This window comes from Labrus bergylta, chromosome 4 (genome assembly GCF_963930695.1).
Source record: "Labrus bergylta chromosome 4, fLabBer1.1, whole genome shotgun sequence".
NCBI lineage: Eukaryota > Metazoa > Chordata > Actinopteri > Labriformes > Labridae > Labrus > Labrus bergylta.
This window is the reverse complement of record NC_089198.1, coordinates 32,813,018-32,835,189: the sequence shown is the minus strand read 5'-3', so window position 1 is coordinate 32,835,189 and position 22,172 is coordinate 32,813,018. Positions and strand designations below refer to the sequence as shown.

At 43.3% G+C, this 22,172-nt stretch overlaps 1 protein-coding gene across 1 annotated transcript in view; it reads left to right on the top strand.

Moving 5' to 3' along the window:
• The window catches only part of LOC109997341 (sickle tail protein homolog), a 63,410-nt gene that overhangs the window by 30,677 nt on the left and 10,561 nt on the right, over nt 1–22,172 (top strand). The window contains exons 5-19 of the mRNA XM_065954404.1: nt 2,356–2,449; nt 8,485–8,770; nt 9,859–10,135; nt 10,496–10,783; nt 11,348–11,452; nt 12,049–12,086; nt 12,395–12,564; nt 13,790–13,965; nt 16,767–16,903; nt 17,132–17,279; nt 17,362–17,650; nt 17,728–17,841; nt 19,573–19,783; nt 21,332–21,415; nt 21,903–22,095. Coding sequence (XP_065810476.1) covers nt 2,356–2,449; nt 8,485–8,770; nt 9,859–10,135; nt 10,496–10,783; nt 11,348–11,452; nt 12,049–12,086; nt 12,395–12,564; nt 13,790–13,965; nt 16,767–16,903; nt 17,132–17,279; nt 17,362–17,650; nt 17,728–17,841; nt 19,573–19,783; nt 21,332–21,415; nt 21,903–22,095 — 2,610 coding nt within the window. The remainder of the gene's footprint in view (nt 1–2,355; nt 2,450–8,484; nt 8,771–9,858; nt 10,136–10,495; nt 10,784–11,347; nt 11,453–12,048; nt 12,087–12,394; nt 12,565–13,789; nt 13,966–16,766; nt 16,904–17,131; nt 17,280–17,361; nt 17,651–17,727; nt 17,842–19,572; nt 19,784–21,331; nt 21,416–21,902; nt 22,096–22,172) is intronic.

Here is a 22,172-nt window from a genome sequence, read left to right as displayed (position 1 = left end):
ATCAATAAAGTACTATCCTATCCTATCCTAGTCTGACGCTCTCCGGGAAACTGAGATGCGTTCACTGGACAATCCGAGCTCGGAATTCAGAACACTGCCAGCCGCGGATTACCTGCGTGCCAAAACTTAAAACAAAGGAAGATTGTTGCAGGAAACAGGAGGTGAGCTTGTGTCTTCGAACACTTGAAGTCAGCGTGTGGAAAGAGAGAGAGAGCAATGGAAGTGTCAGAGTTTTGTCACCTGGCCTCCTTCTTGTTGGGTCTCCCTCAGGTTCCGGTCCCCCCTTTACGTCACACGTAGGTGTGAAGTACTGCAGGGGATTCTGGGATAAAGAGTCCTTTTAGGCCTCTTTGTGATCTCAGTGAATCACTCAAATGAGGCTTCCCACAGGGGTGCAGGCCCAAGTCCATTGTTTGACTGTCCTAAGCCTGCGTGGCCCAACAGGTTATTGTTCCTTTTCTCATATGAAAACAGGGGGGCAGGAGGAGGTGCTCCAACAATCAGGATATCACACTTCTCAGCCTGGATCTGTTGAAGGAGGCATCCCTGTTTTGGTTGCGGTGGCGATAGGGGCCATAGGGGTGGGTTATGTAACTTATCAATAGGACATAAAGGGATAAGGGGTGTTTGAGGAGCGCTTATCCTTTCATTAGTACCATGTTTTTTTTGGGGTTTTTTTACAATTGTGTACGTGAAGAAAACAGTTGCAAGGACCTGAGGGAACTGAGCAAGGTAGTTTTTCAATGTACCAGATTAAACCTCCAACACTTACCAATGGATTCAAACGACATTGCAGACACAAGCAGTCAAATTAAGTTTTCTTTAGCTAAACCTTGGAGATTAGGAGAGGAATGCAAACATCTGAGGGAGCCTGAAGAAAAGCGTTGCTTCTTCACTTTGAAAGGCCAATAGAGTGGATTTAATATCTGATCAGGATCCTTCTGGGCACCTCTGGTTGGAGGTTCCCAGGCAAAGTAGAAAGGTGGCGAACATTTCATTTTAATATTAGTTTGTCTTTGCCTCAGACCAACCTGTGATGTGGTTGAACAGACCTTTTTTGCTTAGGGAAGTCCATAACTGATTAAAACAACCAGCAGGAGCTGTTTGAATTCTCTAAATTATAGAGACAGAACCTTTAATTCTTACTTTATTATCACCTTAAAGGCTTTATATGTGATTTTTTGATCCAGCAGATGTCGCCCTTGAACACCAGCATGAAACAAATCAACTCGCGCTGCATTGTTGTGTTAGCATGCTAATGCTAGCGATCTTTATTATGCTCGTATCTTCACACTGCATGTAAATTTACCTGAAATGAGCGTGATCTAGAAACACAGTTAAGCAGTGAGTACAGTATGTTATTCTTCTTTTCTCTAGTCCCTCAATTAAACAACTTTTATACACGAGGGGAGGAGTCAGCCGGCCGTCCGGGCGATGTAAACAAAGTGAAGATAGGACTCTGAAAACTCTGAAAACATCACAGACAGTGGGACTCGGGTGTTACACCCATTGTAGACAGTCATGACTCACAGAGTTATTTTCAGAGGATATACTTGATTTCTACATTTAAGTTTGAAAAATCGCATATAAAGCCTTTAAGCATTGGACACACTGGACTTTCTTATTGAAAGGAAACAAGTGTGGACTGTAGTGACATTAAAAGCCTTGGAACAGAGGAAAATGAGCTGAGCAATTTTACAAACAACAACAAATAGGGAGATTTTACGAGGTGTTCTCTGATCTTCAGGCAAATTGTTGCAGTGGCTAAAAGCTGCCTTATCCTGAGGGCCGCTCTGAGTCATACACTAAAAACCTTAATGAGGTCATATTTATCACCAAGGTGTTCTTTTGGCTGCATCGAACAACACAGTAAGAACGCACCATGGGAATAGATGTGCTTCTAATAGTCTATCTTCAGCGGACCTGTGTGAAACATGAACATTACTACAGTCTCTCTTCCTTTCTTTTTTTCCAAACTCCCTTTTTTTTCTCTCTCTTTGACCCCATGATGTTTTCCATCACGGCAAAGGGGCTCAGAGAGTTTTTTCATTTTTTGACCGCAGCCCTGGAGACAGAGTATGAACACTGCAACAGGGGTCAATGGTCATAGCAACAGGACCATAACATGGTATAGTAGTGTTACACTTCATCATGTGCTCTGAAAGATACATTTTGATCCATCCTCAGCTGATCATCATTGTGTGGTAACAATACCACTCAGTGATTTTCTAACTAAATATATCTGAAGGGTGATTCTACAGAGTCCCCGCCTCAGTGTCTCTTTGTTTGCCTTCAGGCTCACGTTTAACAGCCTCTCTGTGTAACACCGTGTCACTGTGCTATTTGTGCTTTCAGAAACATCTCGTCACACTCCTGTCTCAAGGTTTACCATAAAGACCCTGCACACATATTCAACCGCCATGCCAGACCTGCAAAGACGGAGGGGAGGGTGAGTCACACAGTCTGTTTCTGTGCTTCGTTCATTCACATTAACATCGTCTTACAGTTAACTGAACACTTTATAAATCAGCTGTTTGCTCTTTGATTCCACCTTTAAAAATAACATCATGAAGCTCTCCAAGTGCCACCATTATGGTAGATGTTAAAATACACTGTTGGCCTATTTCTACATGCAAATATATTCATAAAAAGAATATTATTTATTATTGACTGTTGGCAGCCACACTATAGGACTAATAAGGGCTAGAGCTAGAACTGGCACTTAAACTAATACAACTCTGACATTTACCCAAATCAAAACAAAAGTGCAGAACAATAAAAATGACAACTTTATACCAACAACCTGTTTGGGAATATTTAGTCTCCAGTGTTTCCCACACAGAGACGATACCTGGGCCCATGTATATTTCCGGCCTGTTCTTATTTAATTTTTCATTTATTCATAAAATTGTGGAGAGAGCGCGCTATGTGCAACCAGAGCTTCTGTATCATAAGTCTCTGAATTAGCAAAACTCCCTTTAAAAAAAGAAAATCCCTCTCGACTCCTGCAGAGAGTTAAGACAGCAAGAGAGCAGAATCACATCAGCTTCAGAGCAAGAGAGAGGGGGAGGGAGGGGGAGCGATAAGGTCCACTGTCCGTACACTCTTGTAAATGCATCACAAAGGAAACATCTCCTGGCTCCGTTTTAAAAATATCAAGTGGAACTTTTCAAAACGTGAGGCGAACTCCTGTTGTTGTTTATGTCTGTGCGCGATCAAGCATAAATTTAGAAGATTAAAGTTGTTTGTTGCAAAAACTAGATTAATTTAGAGGGGAAAACACATTTGATATAAATACAACCCAATAGATACAAGACAGATAAGATAAGAGTACGACAACAGCAAAATAAAAAAAATGTTTTATGCTGAACAGGGTTTTTTTTAAATATTGTGGAGATTCCTTTGCGTACCACCACAGGGAGCCCACGTAACATAGTTTGAGAACCACTGGTCTAGTTGTTTAGTGTGACATCTCTCCATCACTGTTGTAGCAGTTTGATTGACAGCTGCTGTTACTGTGGAGCTTATGTGCACTCGTCACACTGCAGGCTGTGTTGTGCAGAGCTTCATGTGTTGTGACACGTTCACAGATCAACGCCCTGTTTACTTAAAGCAACGAGTAGTTTAATACACACGCACACTCACCTGATGATCACTGACTGTGTGCACGCTCAGGTAAGATAGAACTGATGTGTATATGTATGAATGTATGCATGAATATACCCTATATGTATGTGTATATGTATAGGTGTGTGTGTGTGTGTGTGTGTGTGTGTGTGTGTGTGTGTGTGTGTGTGTGTATAGGTGTGTGTGCGCGTGTTTATGTGCGTGTGTGTTCACTGTCGCATGCTGCATGAACTGTAAATAGAGTACTTTTCTGTCAATACTGTATGCAGTAAAATGAATAGACTACATTACAGTGCACGGCGTATATTGTACTAGTACTAACACGATGGTGGGAAAAGTTACATCACTGCATAACATACTAAGAATAGTAACGTGTTTAAGTACTTTTGCGTTACCTAAAAATGAAAAACCCTGCTGTGACTCGCTGCACAAATCACTTCTATTATCAGGGAGAGAAGCAGTTTCTTTGTTTGTGACCACCAAAGGAAACAACGCTCTACTGTAATGACTACAGTACATACAGTATGCAGCATCATACTGTAAATACTGCTGTACATGCAGTGTCTTGTTTTATACTGCAAGCTGCTACATCAGCACCTTGTTTTAAAAATACTTTTTTTATCATTTTTTTTATTTATTGTTACTGTCAACTTCAGTCCATCATTGTTTTAGTTCTTTCTGTTATATTGCTACATTGTTGATTCTGTTTTCATGGTTTTACTGAGCTTTTCATGTTCTGTAAAGCACTTTACAGTTTTGATAACTGTATGTACTACAGTAGATGCTGTATAATGTCCTATAAAACAAAACATATCATACATGCAGTATACATTACATTCATACATAATACATAATACAATCTCATTCAGGTGTCACTGACTATATGCTGCTATACTCTCAGTGAAGAACTTGAAACCAGTCCACCAGTCAGTCTAGACCTGAAGAGGTCATTCCATGAGAGGGAAAACATTCCACCTTAAAAAAATGAAAAGTTCTTAGAGAGTTTCAGTGTGATTGGCCCTAAGCTCTGTCTTAGAGAAAGCATCAAACATTACTCCCATGATTAAGTCTGACATGTTTTTCTTCAGTCGTTCACACAAAGCTGTGTGAACACAACATGAACATGAGAGACCACACCTTCTGATTGAACTGATAAACTGGATCTGTGAGGGCCGACATGTTCAGACGTGCTCACTGAGACAGACAGACAGACAGACAGACAGGCAGACAGACACACAGACAGACAGACAGACAGACAGACAGACACACAGACAGACAGACAGAGACACAGACAGACAGACACACAGACACACAGACAGACAGACAGACAGACAGACACAGACAGACAGACAGACACACAGACAGACAGACAGACACACAGACACACAGACAGACAGACAGACAGACAGACAGACACAGACAGACAGACAGACAGACAGACAGACAGACAGACAGACAGACAGACACACAGCAGGAGGCGTGTCAATCACTTAGACCGTAATAATGGGAAGGTTGCAGACGGGGATAAAAATCTAACTACAAATGGATTGAAGTATCCGTTCTTATAGAAAATGGCGTTTCCTTTTAATCACAGTAATGACCTGGACAAATAGCCAATCAGTGGTGTTCATGACTGGTCTTGATTTATTTCATTTTTGCACCCCTGACAATGTGTGGGCATGCTCCTGATGAGTCAAACGACACCGAGACATTCAAAAAGTGGTCTTGAGACCAAGACCCATTTTGATTAGTCTGTTGGACAGTAACGGTGCTGTGAAAAAATAATTTCCCCTCAGGGACAATAAAGTCTAAAGTCTAAAGTACAACAGCAAGGTCAACTTTAAGATATAGTTTCCATTGTTTGCACAAAGTGGTCTCAGTGAGAAAGCGCTTTTGTATTTATTCAGAGTTTTTGTTTATTTATGAAGATGTTTGTGTATTTAGTTTTTGAGTGTTTATTTAAGAGAATTGTTTATTTATGAACCACACTCTTTATAAACCGTTTCATATCTTTTTAACAGTAGATGATATTCATTTCAGGTACATTGTATATTTTCAACAGTACTTTGTGTGTTTGTAAACAGTTGTGTGTGTGTGTGTGTGTGTGTGTGTGTGTGTGTGTGTGTGTGTGTGTGTGTGTGTTTGTAAGAATAGAATAGAATAGATGTTTATTGCCATTTGCACAGGTACAGGACAGTACAGGTAGATTGGAATTCTTGTGCGTTTCTCCCTGAGTCAGCTTCTACAAAAAAAGTTAAAATGATATATAAAATAGAATAGCATTGTAAGAAAAAAAGAGTACAAAACAGTAAAAGTAAAAATAAATAAGTTGTATTAACAGCTAAGTGATTTAAAATAAACTGTACAGAAGCTATACACTGTATTAAAGCAAAGATATAATACAAAAAATAAAAATAACAAAGGGGAACACTGTACAATGAAATGAAAATATAAATATGTTTTCTTATTCCACTTATTATCTCTTGTTGCACCTGAGGTTATTGCACACATATTTTTCACATTATATAATTGCACTGTTTTTTGTTTTTAAGGTTAATATTGCACACTTGTATTGCACTGTGAGGTGGTCAACTGTCCATTTAGTCTGTGAGGTGTGGGGTGAAGTACTTCCTTCCCATCTTAATGTCCTGTGCTACAAGTCTCAGGGAAAAAGTTGTTTTGGTAGCGGGCCTTGTGGGTGGAGATGTTCTCTGGCCTGTGATGTCGCAGGTTATAGCCCAAGTTCTTCCACCTGAACAGAGCATGAGCTGGGTGCTGTTTGTCCTTGAGGATGCTCTGTGCTTTCCCCCTGCTGTGCTGTGTGTACAGTGTGTCCATGGAGGGGAGGTTGGAGCCAGCGATTCTCTCTGCAGTCTTTATGACCCGTTGAAGCGATTTCCTCTCAGACAGTGTGGTGTTTCCGAACCACACAGTGATTCCACTGGTGAGGATGCTTTCAACGAGTCCTCTGTAGGCCTGGGTGAGGGGCTGACGTTTAAGTCCAGTCTTCTTCAGCAGCCTGATGAAGTAGAGCCGCTGCTGTGCTTCCTTCACTGTTTTAGCAGTGTTTTGGGCCCAGCTCAGGTTTTCCGCGATGTGAAGACCAAGGAACTTGTAGCTGTCAGCCCGCTCCACCACAGTCCCCTTGAAGGTGAGAGGCTGCAGAGGGGGGGCTTTCCTCCTGAAGTCCAGAATTAACTCCTTTGTCTTGTCTATGTTCAAAACTAAGTCGTTGTCCTCTTCATAGACAGTGACTTTGTGGACCAGCTCCCTGTAAGAGGACTCATCCCTCCATCTGATGATGCCAAGGATGGTCGTGTCGTCTGCATATTTAATGATGATGCTGTTATTGTCCTGGGGGGAGACGCGGTCGTATGTGTACAGTGAAAAAAGTTTTGGGCTGAGGCAGCAGCCCTGGGGGGTTCCTGTGCTGACTGTGAGCTCAGCAGAGACCTTTGTTCCCATCCTCACCACCCGTGGTCTATCTATAAGGAAGTCCAGGATCCAGTTGCAGGTGGGTGTCGATACTCCAAGGTCTGCCAGCTTCCCAATCAGCTTCATTGGCCGAATGGTGTTAAAGGCGGAGCTGTAATCCAAAAAGAGGAGGCGTGCGTACATGTTGTTAGTGTCCAGATGTTCCAGTGTGGAGTGGAGTGCCAGGGCCACCGCGTCGTCCACCGATCTGTTGGTGCGGTAAGCAAACTGTAGGGGGTCTACAGTGTCTGGAATCACAGAGTTGATGGAGTGTAGGACCAGCCTCTCCAGACACTTCAGTGTCAGGCCACCGGCGTGAGTGCCACTGGCCTGAAGTCATTCATTGTGGTTGTATGTGGTTTCTTAGGGACTGGAACTATGACAGATGATTTAAAGGTGTGCAGGTTTCCTGCATGAGAGAGGTGTTGAAGATGTCTGTGTACACCTCTGCCAATTGTTCAGCACAGGCTTTTAGGACTCTTGGTGCCACCCCATTAGGGCCTGCAGCCTTGTGGGGGTTCACCTTCTTCAGAGCCCGAAGGACCTGTGTCTGTGTTACTTGTAGTGCAGTCTCCTCTGGGTTATGGGGGGACTTTGTAGGGGTGTCGCTGTTCTGTCTGTCGAATCTGCCATAGAAACTGTTCAGTGTGTCTGGTAGGGTGGAGTCACAAACTTCGACTCTGTTAGTGTTACTTCTGTAGTTGGAGATGGACTGTATTCCCTGCCACATACTCCTTGTGTTGTTGTCCATGTAGCAGCTTTCAAGTTTTTGGGAGTATGTTCTTTTGGCAGCTCTGATGGACTTTTGTAGCTCGTACCGAGCATGCTTGTACTCCACGGTGTCCCCTGACTTGAAAGCTGCACACCGGCTCCTGATCAGCATATATCTGCATTGAACCAGGGCTTTTGATTAGGAAACACACAAATGGTCTGGGAGGGAATACAAACAGAGGTGCACCAATCTATATAGCTGCTTACAGTGTCCGTGTACTCATCAATGTTTGTTGTGGCTTCTTTAAAAATATTCATGTCTGTGGCCTCTAAGCAGCCCTGCAGTTCTGCCAGTGCACTGTTAGTCCACATCTTCACAGTTCTGACTGTGACTGTGACAGTACTTTGTGTGTTTGTAAACAGTGTTTTTTGTTTGTAAACAGTACTTTGTGTGCTTGTAAACAGTACTTTGTGTGTTTGTAAACGGGGTGGTTTGTCTGTGTGTTTGTAAACAATACTTTGTGTGTTTGCAAACATTTTGTGTTTGTGTTTGTAAACAGTACTTTGTGTGTTTGTAAACAGAGGGGGTTTTGTGTGTGTGAACAGTACTTTGTGTGTTTGTAAACAGTATTTTGAGTGTTTGTAAACAGTTCTATGTTTGTTCTGTTTCAGATCTCTAAAGAGATTCTGTACGGGAGTCACAGTCCGATTCACACTCGCTCTGCATCGGGCCGCAGTACCCTGCAAAGCCTGCAGGGCTCCATGTCGCCCCCCATGGTGCGCTCCATGCCTTCCTCCCCTTCCAGGAGAGTTTATGGTGGGGGGACCAAAGGAGGGGTGGCGGGGGAACTGGGCAGCTCAACGTTACCACTGGAACGCCTGTCGGGGGCGGGGCTATCCCGGTCCCTGTGCACCAACAGCAGCAGCTCCATCCTGGAGAGGAGGGATGTGAAACCAGGTGAGACACCTACAGGGTCTTCAGCTGATAATTGAGGCATTATTCATTTATCATGGATTAAGGTTCATTGATTCACATCATCAGTTCATTGGTCAGGTCTATGCCCTGTACAGCAGCAGGAAGCTCAGACGCTACCTGTCAGGGAATGCTACTCCTGATACAAGCGCTTACAACTCCAAGCATCAACCTCCTTACTGGCCGTTCTTCCTGCATGCAGGCGACTGTGGCTCAGTGGTGGTCTCTCCACTGGAAGGTCAAGGGTTCAATCCCTGGCTCCTGCAGTCACATGCCCTTGGCTAAGACACTTAACCCTAAATCGCTCCGTCTATTCAATGACATGAAGTTAATACTACTGGACACTTCACATAGAAGCCTCTGTCATCAGTGTGTTAGTAGATGAATGTGCCATACAAAAGTGCTTTGTTCAGAAGACTAGAAAAGCGCGATCTAAGTTTTATGTGCTTCTGATGTTTTGTCAGACAACCTGGTTTATTTAAAGATCAGCATTTTGGACAATTGTGGTGGGAAGTATTTCTGACTGGATGTTTTTTTTCTAAATAGACTGAATCATTGTGAGTGGTGAGGTGATCTAGCAGAGCGCCTGGTTTTCAAACCAACACAAAAACATCACTCTGCTGTTCTTCTCCCTCCACTGGCTCCAAGTTTGCAGCTCGCATCAAATTTAAAACTCTGCTGCTCACTTACAAAACAAAACACAAACGGCTCCTCCTTACCCGAACTCCCTCACCCACGTCTACACTCCCTCCCGCCCACTAGACTCTGCCAATAAAAGGCGTCTGATCCAACCTTCATAACAGGGCCCAAAGTCTCGAGACTCCTCTCCTCTGTCGCCCCCCGGGGGTGGAATGAATGAACTCCATTTGATGTGCAGAGTCCCTCTGCACCTTTAAGAAAAAGCTAAAGACCCAGCTCTTTCTGAACTCTTAATGGCATTGATGCTACTGTTGATGATCATATGGAAGCTGTTGATATTGTTGATGATTTTAAAAGAATGCCTCTGTACAACCTGTTCATTCCCTCTGTGCACTGCCTCACATTAAATGTTTTGATTATTGATTGAATATTAGATGAGGATGCTGACAACTTTAAGTCCATGGCTCTGGTCCTGCGTGCTGAAGGAGGTCCACATTATCCAGACTCGTACTGCTCCTCCCTGCTGGATGGAGGAGCAGGAGGAGGTCGCCTCTCCTCCTCCCAGTGCAGCGCCCCCCCATCCCTTGCTACAGACCTGGTGGACTCTGGGGGAACAGGGATCCCAGGGTGTCTGCAGCAGTACCGTGCCTCCATCAAACCCCTGATGGGCTACGGAGATACCCTGGACCAGCAGACTCGATCCCTGCACAGGTAACACAAACCCTGTCCAGATCCAGAAACCCAGTCCAGAGGCATGTACTACAAAGCGAGTTCAACATATCCAGGGTATCTTATGGTGATCTGGCTTCTCAGATCTGACGAGGGAGATCAGGCTGAGTGTTCACACGCAGAAGAACTGGTCTTAGTAGCATGACCAATCACAAACCTAAACAATGTGCCTTCAGCAGATTCTTATATCAACATATTTGAAAATTTGACAATACCTTGCACTTCTATTTCATAATACGACTGAACTCCAGCTCACTGTCTAAATTGTTGATAATCCTGAAAATTCAAATGAAATAGTCAAATCAAATGAATTCTTTATTTTATGCGTCCTTCACCATCCAGGCAGAAGAGCAGGAAGTATGGAGAGAGCCAGCGTCTTCCTCTGGGATCCTGGAACCCGCCCTCCTCCCCTCAGAGAATCAGTGAGGTCAGGCTGTCCGAGGGACAGGTCCTCGAGGGGTCGGCCCTGGTGTCTGCAGAGAGGATGTCACCGATCCGCCGGTCCCTGCGGCGGGCCAGTAACGGGACCACAGGCTCGTCCTCCTCCCCCTCCTCCGTTTTCTTTGACAGCCCACTGGGGACACCTGATAGGCTGTTCCAGGGTCATGTGACTGGCAGCACCGCCCAGAGGTGAGCCTACAACCAGAGTCATCCTTTAAGTTTGTTAACAAGGTGTTTACCCATTGAAAAAGGTCCACTAGCCAGCCTGAGCTAAAAAATAACTAGCATGTACTGTCACTTCCTCATTAGAGCATCTGATCTTGTTTTGTACCTAATGTTGATGTAGCTTTGTACATGAAGCCTGTGAGTGTTTGTTTGTCCCCTCTCAGACACTCTCAGACATTCAAGTGATGCCTTAAAGGAACCGAATGAAGGTTTTTACCACAAGTGGGAGAAATGTTAAATGGCACTTGAAAAGCAACGTCTTCCAGGATGGCATTAGGGGAACATCGATATAACATGAAAGACAGGATTCCTCTGGTGTTGAAATCAGGAACCAGCAACACCTGTTGCAACATTCACACGAGGGCACAAAGCGTGCTACAGAAACAAGATATTAAAACAATCCCAGAGTCTTGACATGAGGAAACATCAAACATGTAACAACATGAGCAACAGAGCTGAAACACTGTGCTCTGTGCACACTTTAACCTGAGCTGCATGTCTGATGTCATGTCATGTGTTGTGTTTCAGTGAGAGGATGAAGGCCATGGAGGAGCAGATAGCAAGTCTGGCAGGTCTGGTGCATCACGCCCTGTCTGTGGGAGCTGATATTCCAGGAGTGAAGGAGGCCGTCAGGTCTGTAAACACCTGCATTTACACCCATACATGAATACCTGCTTTCCCAGCACAAACTCATCAGGCTTCTTTTCAATCATGAGTGCATCTAACTGTAACAACACAAGCTTATTACATTCAGCTGCAGCACAGATGGCATCAAACAGCATGGAGCAAAACAAAAAAAAGAAGAATACATGTAAGAAAACAAAATATAAAGAGGGAAGTACGCTCACTTCATCGCCTTATAGGTAAACAAGTATGAGGCTTTGAGTGCTCTCATCAACGTCTGCTGTAGGATGATACAGTACAATGAATATCTGAAACTTGTATATATGTATTCATCCAAAAAAAGCTCAGGCCTCACACAACACGTTTGTAAAAACTGATACATGTAATTAAACTGTGTGTTTGTGTGTGTGTTTATGTGTTTATGTGTTTGTTTGTGTGTGTGTGTGTGTGCGTGTGTGTGTGTGTGTGTGTATGTGTGTGTGTGTGTGTGTATGTGTGTGTGTGTGTGTGTGTGTGTGTGTGTGTGTGTGTGTGTGTGTGTGTGTGTGTGTGTGTGTGTGTGTGTGTGTGTGTGTATGTGTGTGTGTGTGTGTGTGTGTCCTCAGTGTGTCTGCTGGACATAAACTCCTCAACAACCGACATGGTAAGACATTTGATGTTCTTCTCTTCTTACAAAATACCTTAAATTCTGCTTATGACCCTTAGTATGACCTTCAGTATCATGACCTTTATATGACCTTCAGTATCATCACCTGTCTTTGACCTTCAGTATCATCACCTGTCTTTGACCTTCAGTATCATGACCTTTATATGACCTTCAGTATCATCACCTGTCTTTGACCTTCAGTATCATCACCTGTCTTTGACCTTCAGTATCATCACCTGTCTTTGACCTTCAGTATCATGACCTTTATATGACCTTGAGTATCATCACCTGTCTTTGACCTTCAGGTATGTCATCTGAGCATCAGAAACCAGCTGCTTTGAGTGACAGCTTTAAAACCCCGCCCCTGGCTCTTCAGGCCCCTCCCCCTGACAGCGAGCTGCAGCATAGTCTGATGTTAGCGAAAAGAAATGTGTGTGAGCTGAGACTGCAACTCAACCAGCTCAGACACCTACAGGTACCTCTCTACTCACCTGTGTTCACACGTGTCTATGAGTAGTCACCTGTCTGTTTACCTGTCGACATAACTGTGTTATATAACCTGTCTAATAACCTAGTTTTTACTCACCTGTCTATTTACTGTTTACTCACCTGTTTATTTCCTGTTTACTCACCTGTCTATACCTGTGTACCAATCTGTCTGCTCACCTGTGTGCTTACCTTTCTTTACATTTATCTACATGCCTGGCTTCTCTCCTTTCTTCTTACCTGTCTACTCACCTGTGTTTATTACATTTTGTACTAAGCTGTTTACTCACCTGTCTACTCACCTGTCTATTAACCTGTGTAGTAACCTGTCTGCTCACTTACCTACATGCTTGTGTTCTCCCCTTTATTTCTCACCTGTGACCTCACCTTTGTACTTTGTACATGAATAAATTGTAATCCATACTTTAAAAGTATAAAACAAAATGTTCTTATGGTTGGGTTTATTTGTTCACCTTTTTTTACGATGCTGGTAATTTCATTTATGTAGCCCTGATTCATAATAATATGAGACTTTGACGGCCTGTCTGTGTGATCATCCTGCTTATAGGCGGTTTCTAACACAAGTCATCACTTGTTGTGATCAGTTCCCGCAGTATTGCATTGTTGCGTTGGGTGGGAGATGTGAGTGCACATCTAATGAGATCTCTCACAAAAATCATACCTGTACGATCCAATCAGTGGTGTTTGATTAACTCACTGTCATTCAGCGTCTGCAGAACATTTCTCCTTTTCTCTGCTGCTTTAGAAACTCTCAAAACATTACAAAGTCCTCTTCAATACTCCTTATAGATTTTCCTTAGGAGTGCTTCGTTCATAGCTTTTATCTTAACCAGGATCTAGTCTCAGTTTAACATGAAACGTCATGATTATAAGAGTTTGTTTGAGTTAGAATCCTGTCCCTATGGGAGCAACTCTTTGTACTTATAGTCCAGGAGCCAGGTCCATCCCTCAAGGTGTTTGTTGCTACCTTTTTTTCACCCTTTTTTGAAAAATGCTTCAATGCAACATTTGGTTTACAGCAAATAACCTCCTGAGGGATGGACCTTAGCTCCTGGTTTTGTGAACATAGCCCCTGGTTGAGTTTGTGTCCCCTCAGTATTCTACCACCAATGTTGTATCCTCCTGGTTGTTACTGCATCCTCTCTTTATTGCACTACTGATGTTCTATCCTCTGGTTGCTGCGTGTGTTGCAGCTGTTGAACCAGCAGAGTGTGAGCGCCATGCTGCAGACGGCCGGTCACGAGCTGCTTCTCCTGATGTGTGATCGTGTGAGTCAGAGTGAGGAGATGGCGTTTAGACGGAGAGCAGGGATGGAGGAGGAGAGGGTCCTCTACCTGAAGACTGAGGAGGCCATCCTCACACAGCTCAGGTGAGAAAACCACTTTAACTTCTGATATCATCAGGCCCAGTAAAACTTGGAAACCTGACACTCCCCCTGCTCACAGATGCTGCGTTAAGGTCACAAGTGCCCAAAGTTCCCATTTGATCTTCATTTCTCTGTTTTCCTGGGGTTGCCAGGTGATATTAACATGCATCTGTTTGAAGAGATGGTGCTGCCGCTCCACAGAGTGTTAAATGCTCGTTGGCACTTTCTTAAACTGTTTTTGCCCTCTGCACCAGTCATGTGACACGTGAGCTATGACTTGAACGTAGAGTTCCTGTTTGCTCTTGGGATGGTAGTTTGTCTCTTTAAGAGATTCATATATGTTATATGACTTTCATTTAGTTTGTCGACCCCAATCGGTCCTTTATTCCTACAGCTCTCAAACATATTAGAGGATTAAGAAGCTGAGCAGAAACACCAGATTAAACAGCTTCTTCTTCTTCTTCTTCTACGCTGTAGAAAAACTGCCAGTGAAACTTTTTAAATAAACTCATAGAAGCCTCAGATTCATGGAGACGGGATGTCAGCTGTGTTCTGAAGTTGAACTTTCCATTAGAGGCCATGATTTGTGAAGCGGTGATTTAGCCTTTTCAACATCGACTCCCTTTGCTGTGACATCACGCCCATAATGATGTCACAGCGGCTGAAGTCAGATTATCATTGGCGTGTGAGACAGAAGCGTGTGTGTGTGCGCGGAGAGGAAGATGTGAAGAAACATATTGTTATAAATAGAGCCAGGGGAGGAGCAGAGATGAGATTTAATGTGACATCAAAGCTCATCCTCACGTTAGCACGCTGCACTCATGATGCTAATACAGGGCTGACATTTATCACACAGAGCAGAGACACACAATTATCTCCACACACGCACACACACACACACACACACACACACACACACACACACACACTCTTCAGACACGTCAGGAATAAGAACTCGTACATAAAGCCAAGATGAGCAACAACAGGGAGTCCTGGAGAGTGTATTAAAGGTAGAATGTGTGACACATAAATACTGTAGAAATTTAGTATATCCTCTATAAGTGTCTCTCTGAGTCATGACTGTCTACAATGAGGGAGAAGCTTGAGTCCCACTGGCTGTGTTGTTGTCAGAGCCGTGTTTACATGGACGGGACGGCCGGCTCCTCCCCTTGTGTATAAAGGGTTTAGGGTCTGAACCTTAGAAAAAAAAAGGTATGTGCTCAGTCGAAATACAAGTGAAAAAAAGGTAGCAAAAAACATCTTAAGGGATAGACCTGTCTCCCGGACTATGAGGAAGCTTTTTGAATACGGCCCCTGATTCAATCAATCAATCAAACTTTATTTATATAGCACCTTTCAGACAAATTAAATTGCAGTTCAAAGTGCTTTACAAGAGTGCAGAAAAGTTATTGACGAAAAAGTAGTTTATAAAATCATTGAGAGACTAATGCACACCAATAAGAATTAAAGAAATATGTATAAAAAATAAAAAATAAAATAAGACACATAAAAGCAATAAGATATTAAAATTAATACATAGGAGAAGAATATTAAAAATTGTAGTAGGATAAAAAAGACAATACAATAATGTTAAGATTTGAATTTATATAAAGCATTATATATAAGCCAGACTGAATAAATGAGTTTTAAGACTGTGTTTAAAAATCTCAATATTCTCTGCTCCTCTCAGACCCTCAGGAAGGTTGTTCCACAGTCTTGGAGCGTAATTGTGTTTGTCCCTCCCTTTTTTTTAGGCAGTAGGAAAAGAAGAGTTTCCCCAATCATTTAAATGCAAAATAAAAGAATGACAGAACAGTTTAATATTAAACAAAAACAAAGGAGGTGCTGCATCCAATCAAATAGATGCAGGTCCTAATCACAGATTATCAGAAATGAAGCCTTGCTGCACAGACATCACCTACACTAGAAACCTCTTCTAGTGATGTAGCAGGGAGGGCACAATGGTGCAAAAATAAAATGTGCTGAACATATACTATACTGAAACCAGATCAGAGTAAACTTTAAATATGGCGCCTGATTAGAATCATCAGAGTCACATCAGCAGAACAGTTCAAACTTTACAGACACGACAAAGTCAACAGGTCAACGAGCCCAGCCAGGAGCAGACAGGTAACAGAGTTCAAACAGTCAGCAGGTCCTGGTCCCAGATCAGAGGCCAGGGCCGGTTTTCAGACTACACAGATTATGTAACACAGAACACATCCATTTCAAAAACACAGATGTAGGTACAACAAGATGTTCAAATATCTACAGCCTAAAGATGAACACACTCACACACAGGTGGTGAGGCCTTCAGGAGCCCTTTGGTTTCTTCAGTATGCTACACAAGCACACATGTTGACAGGATGAGCCGGGATCGAACCACTCCACCCTCTGACTGTTTTGGCAACCAGCTCTACCTCTGGGCCACAGCCGCAGCCTCTGGGTAGAATCAGACCATTAAAAAGAGACACAAAGAAACATTGTTATTACATACTCCTTCACTGGTTACATCACTGTATTCAGTAAAGAAATCAAAGCTGGAAAAATAAAAGTCTTTATGATGTGGCTTTATAAAGTAGTGTGATGACCTCATTTTGTCCCCAACAGTAATATGAAGTCACACTGCACACAGTAGATGTGTAGTATTCATTGAAATGATTACGATCGTTGTGTAAATGTCGCTGAATCCCAGCACGAGCATGTCGATGAGCTCTGCTGCCCTCTAGTGTCCGCAGCAGGACACCACACAGTCTGACACCTGCCTGTTAACCCCTCCATGGTTCATGTCTTTGGTCTCTCAGTGAGCTTGAGGTCTATGTGGACCACCTCCAGAGAAGCTCCGCCTCCAGTCCCAGCCAGCTGTCAATCACACTGAGAGACGTGGAGGAAGCAGCCATGAACCTGCGGAGGGTCGGAGAGGCTCTGGCTGTTCTCAAAAGTACGAAGATCAGGGTTTTACCCTGATCATAATTTATTTATGTTTCAGACAGATTGATTTTATGGCTTTTGAGTTATTGCTGCAAGAGGCTTAAAAATATAAATTCATTTTTTTACGGGTTAAAAAAGGAACAATTTGTCTTAAAAATCAGAGAAATGAGATGTGACACAGGACCTTCACAGAGTGGATCATGTTTCACCGTGTCTGTTTACCTCACCTGTCCTCCAGGTGAGTTTCCAGAGCTGCAGGTGAAGCTCCGCTCTGTGCTGCGTCTGGAGGTGGAGGCGGTACGTTTCCTAAAGGAAGAGCCACATAAGATGGACACCATGTTGAAACGAGTCCGAGGTCTGACTGAGTCCCTCAGCTCTCTGCGCAGGTACACTCCTCCCTTAACATAACCCCTCCCCCTTCTAACAGCTGTGTGACATAGGAAACTAACACCGCCCTGTTCTTGACAGGTGTGTGTCAGAATCCAATCCCCCCATAAGACTAGCGCAGGAGCAGGAGGATCCTGTGAAGGAGGCGGATCAGGGACCCGTGAAAACCTCGCCCAAGCCTCAGCCCCGCTCGTCTGTCAGACCCCCCCTGCAAGCCCCTCCCTCTTCTCAGGTCAGCCTGGATGGATCCGCCTCTCCTATTATGGTCCGCAGGATGAAAAGCATAGCAGCTTCAGGGGTCCAGCCCCCCAACCACCCCAGCCCCCCTCTTACCCAAACCCATGGGCGAGACTCACCCACTGTGGCCAAGGTATGAGCTCTGTGATTGTCAGCTGGATGATGACATAAGACAGGAAGTGATGAGTGATAGATGACTCTGATTGGCAGGTGAGCCCTTGCAGCAGAGAGGGGAGCCCCAGCCTGCAGAGGAGACCAGGACCAGGACCTGGACCAGAGGGCAGCAAAGACGAGTCCACCCTAAAAACAAACACTCACACTGAGGTCAGCCTGAGCACACACACGCGCGCACACACACACACACACACAGCTCAGGAGAGAAAGTGAGTCTGTCAGGTCCCTCAACAGTCAAAGCCTATAGCAGCTTAACTAGGAGGTCATCCAAGCCTGAACGAACCAGATCTAACTTTAAGCTTTATCAAACAGGACAGTTTGAAGCCTACTCTTAAAATAGATGATTAAGATTTCACAGGAGCGACTCAAGCAAGGCCTGATAACTGAAGGCTTCGCCTCCCATAGTACATTTCATGACCGTAGGCACCACGAGCAGTCCTGCATTCTTTGAGTATAATGTTCTGATACAGATGTTATTTCCTTGGGAACATCAAAAGTTTATTAGACAAGGGTGGTTACGTCAGAGCCACTTTTTGACCTGAAACAAGCTGACGACACAATAGACCATGATGTGTTGCTTGAAAATGATTAATCGTAAAATCGTGATAAATCGATTCAAATGTGTCAAGGTTCACATCGGTACTCTGAAAAAATTTATCACAATAATATGGTGAGCGTCAGCAGCTGGAGAGCAAGATTTAGAAATTGAGGACGCACCACCGTCTTTTAAATCAGAGGTGTGGAAGCATTTTGGCTTCCCAAAGACAGAATATGAAAGAGGAGAGAAGATAACAGACGAGAGAAAAACTGTGTGTAAATATTACAAGAAGACGGGGAATCACACAGATGGCACAACCAACATGATGCAGCTTTTAATCCACACCACAACGAGAAGCTCCAATCACATCCCCTTGTTGAGAGAAAAAAACATTAAAAGGCCAAACCACACTGACAAGCAGGTTAGCAGCTCCTAAAGGAATCTTTCTCAATCATTATTTGTCTTCAGTCTCATTTTGTAAAATAAATCGGTAGAGAATCACATCGTGAGATGAGTGAATCGTTACACCCCAACTTAAATTTCAAACAGCACCCTCTGCTGGATGAAGTCAATCTTTTTCAAATAGAAAACAAGCTGCACAGATTGGAGATTTAATCATTATCCTCAGTTTGCCCAGCTGGCATTCCACAGGGCTCTGTATTGGAACCGATTCATTTTAGCCTTTATGTTAAGGATCTACCAAATGGTTGTCCAAATGTGAAAGTGGAATTATAAGCTGATGACAGAGTATTACATGCACATGCCAAAACAAAAAAATAAGCTTCTGTTATACTATCTGCAGCTAGCTATGGTACAGGTGTCTTACTGTCTTTAAAACTTGTGTTTATGTTTCAATACAAAATATATGTATGCATGCATGTTTTCCAACGCAAACCAGTTCTCTTCAATGGAAGGAGACTCGATGTGGAGGAACAATTGAAATTTCCTGGTGTCGTCTTCAGCTCCAATCTTACATTTAAGGAACACATTAAAATAATCTAAAATCTTACATACAATCTGTCAGCAGAGAAGTGAGGCTTAGCCCTGCCCCACTTGAAACTGGACCATAATATACAAGTATCATTATAGTGAACTGAAGAAGACTGCAAATTAGAGATTGAGACCATTGAGAAAATGTTTACTTTGGGAGTAACTCAACCTGCTTAAAGACTTTTATAGAATCAGGCTGATTTCTGCAACTATATTGGATCCAATTTTTTTAAGTCCACCTCTAAACGACACGTTCTTTCACCAACGAACTCTAAACTTAGAACTCTGACTGATCTCTACAGAAAACTTAACGTCTGTTCAAAGTTTATAACAAAGATCTGTTTTATTCTCAGACTGCCCACAGACAGCCACCAGAGGGCAGCACCATGAACCAGACCACAACAAGGTCTGGGTCCAGTCAGACCTTCAGCACCAGCACAGATCCACTGAGGTCCATCACTGGAGGGGGACATCCCAGGGACAGGACCTCTGGCCAAAAACCAGAGTCAGAGCCTGACACACCTGAGGTCCTGGCACTTACACGTAGACCAGCAGAGTCCGTAGGTGAGAACAAGCCACACACACGGGTTGTTGTAGACAAAATAAAAGCCCATCTTCTTTCTTGTCCGCTATTTACCTGGACTCTCCTACATCAAAGCTGTGAACAAAGAAGAGGGTTATACAGAGAAGACTGAGGGCCGGATTCTCAAATAATCAATAGCAGAGGCTAATAGCTCAGAAAATTGCACATTATTTGCTCCGTCTGTATTCACTGTCTAAACATCTAAATCACACAAAGCATTCAGCGTGAATGACATTCTGACAAGAAGTATTCTGATCCATGGCTCAGCTGGTAGAGTCATTGCCTGTTAACCAGAAGGTTGAGGGTTCAATCCCTAGCTGGTTAACATGTCCGATGTGTCCTTGGGCACGACACGTAACCCCAAATTGGTCCCTATTGTATGAATGGGATTAGTTACTTCTGATGGATGATACTACATAGCAATCACTACCATCAGTGTGTGAATGTGTCGGTGTGACATGCAGTTTAAAAGCCCTTGTGTAGTATGTGTAGTTGGAATGTGGAGAGAATCGATCTGCACTTCTATTCTCTGAGCAGCTGCACTCTCAGAAACAATGTGCATCCTCCTCGTCATGTGTAACAGCTGCAGACTGTCTCCATTAACCCCTGATTATATTAACAATAGTCATGTTAAAGTAGTATTGAGAGACTTTAAACACAGATAATTTATTTTTGCGTCATGCGGAGGCGTAATTGTTTTCCTGATCACTGGAAAGTTTGTGTGTGACATCACTTATAAACACTGCGGGTGCAGTTCCGCCTGGTTACAACAGATGGTTTGCTCCACTCTGTGTGTGGCTGTAAGAGCTGGTGTTGGTGAATAACATGCTTTTTTTTCCTGTAGCACTTTGAGATTTTTTTGCAAAAATGTAAAGTGCGTTACAAATTAAATGTATTATTATTATTATTATTATTATTATTATTATTATTAATAAAGTGGGGTTGATTTGCACAGAAAGGGGGTCATTTTTCCCCCACAGTAAAAATAATAATAAGGGGTAATAGGGTCTCTGATGGCCGACCTGTGGCTCCATTGCCATGTCATTCCCCACTCTCTTTCCCCATTTTCCTACTCTATCTGCTTCCTCATGCGGGCAAAAGGCAAAGGCAAAACGCCCAAATGAATAAATCTTTGGGGACAAAATATAATCATTTAAGAGCAATTTTAAAAAATATGTGTGAGATGTTCTTTTGAGTTTAATGGGTGCAGTGCAGTTAGGGGTGCATTTAACCCTTTGCGTGTGTTTTGAAGGAAAGCTGTGCAATCATTTTGTTTATCAGGCCCTCTGTGGCTCCAAACAGAGATTTGTGACAGTGTATTGATCCTGTGAGGTGTGATCATTTAATTGTTCAGTTGGTCTGAAACCTAACAGGCTGCACACAAATGATGAACTCTGTGATCTTGGATTATAACTCAGTGAGCATTTAATACATAGTGTTGAAATTAAAACGTTTTCTTCTCTCTCTGTGACATTTTTTAATGAGCTGGTCAGTGTTTTTATGTCACTAAACAAACTTTTATGTGGCAGCCTCAGAAAAGCCGGAGGTCAAAGCCAACAGGCGGAGTGACGATATGGACTCCTCCCACACTCCTCCAACAGCTGCAGACTCAGGTAGATGTAACACAGGGACAGGTGCACTGAGCTCGCTCCCAACAAGCTGCTTCTATTTTTGTTCATTCAGTCAAGTATGAATATTTACAGATTGTTTTCTGACAGCGTGAACCAAATACTGACATTATTTATCAGTGACCTGTAGGTTTGGGACAAAGAAACAAAAAGCAGACGAGAGTACAGCAACAAGATTTTGATATTTTAATCTCAATGCTTGTAAACATGGCTGATGGTGTATGTGTCAGACTCAGTGAGTGAGTCACCGCAGAAACAGCTTTTGTTTGTTGGCATTTTCTACAGCAAAGATTCCCAATGGGTGATATGTTCAAAGTGAAAAGAAATATATTAGAAAACACAGCTTACACCTGTGCAGGACAAGATCAGCAAAGAGATAAGCGGTACAGCTTAGTCCACAGGGCTGCACCAAAATCTAAGCAAAACAAAAATCCCTACCAGTTATAAATAACCATAAAACGTGGGTTTTCAGCTCCTGCACCCTCGCAGACTCCTGCAGCTCCTTCTTCTTCTGCTCCTCCTTCAACCCTTCCATCTGCTCCAGTGAGCTCGGAGCGCATCAGTCGGCCTCAGATGGAGAAGCCGCGACGCTCCAGCATGGAGAAGGAGTTGAAGCAGAGTCCAGACAGAGCGGGCAGGTCTCCTCCTCCTCCTCCTCCTAGAAGGTCAGTTTGTCTCTGAGGACCTCCTGGAAAGAGGAGCCTGACCGGACCGAAGTTTTAAAAGGATTTAGGAAAATATG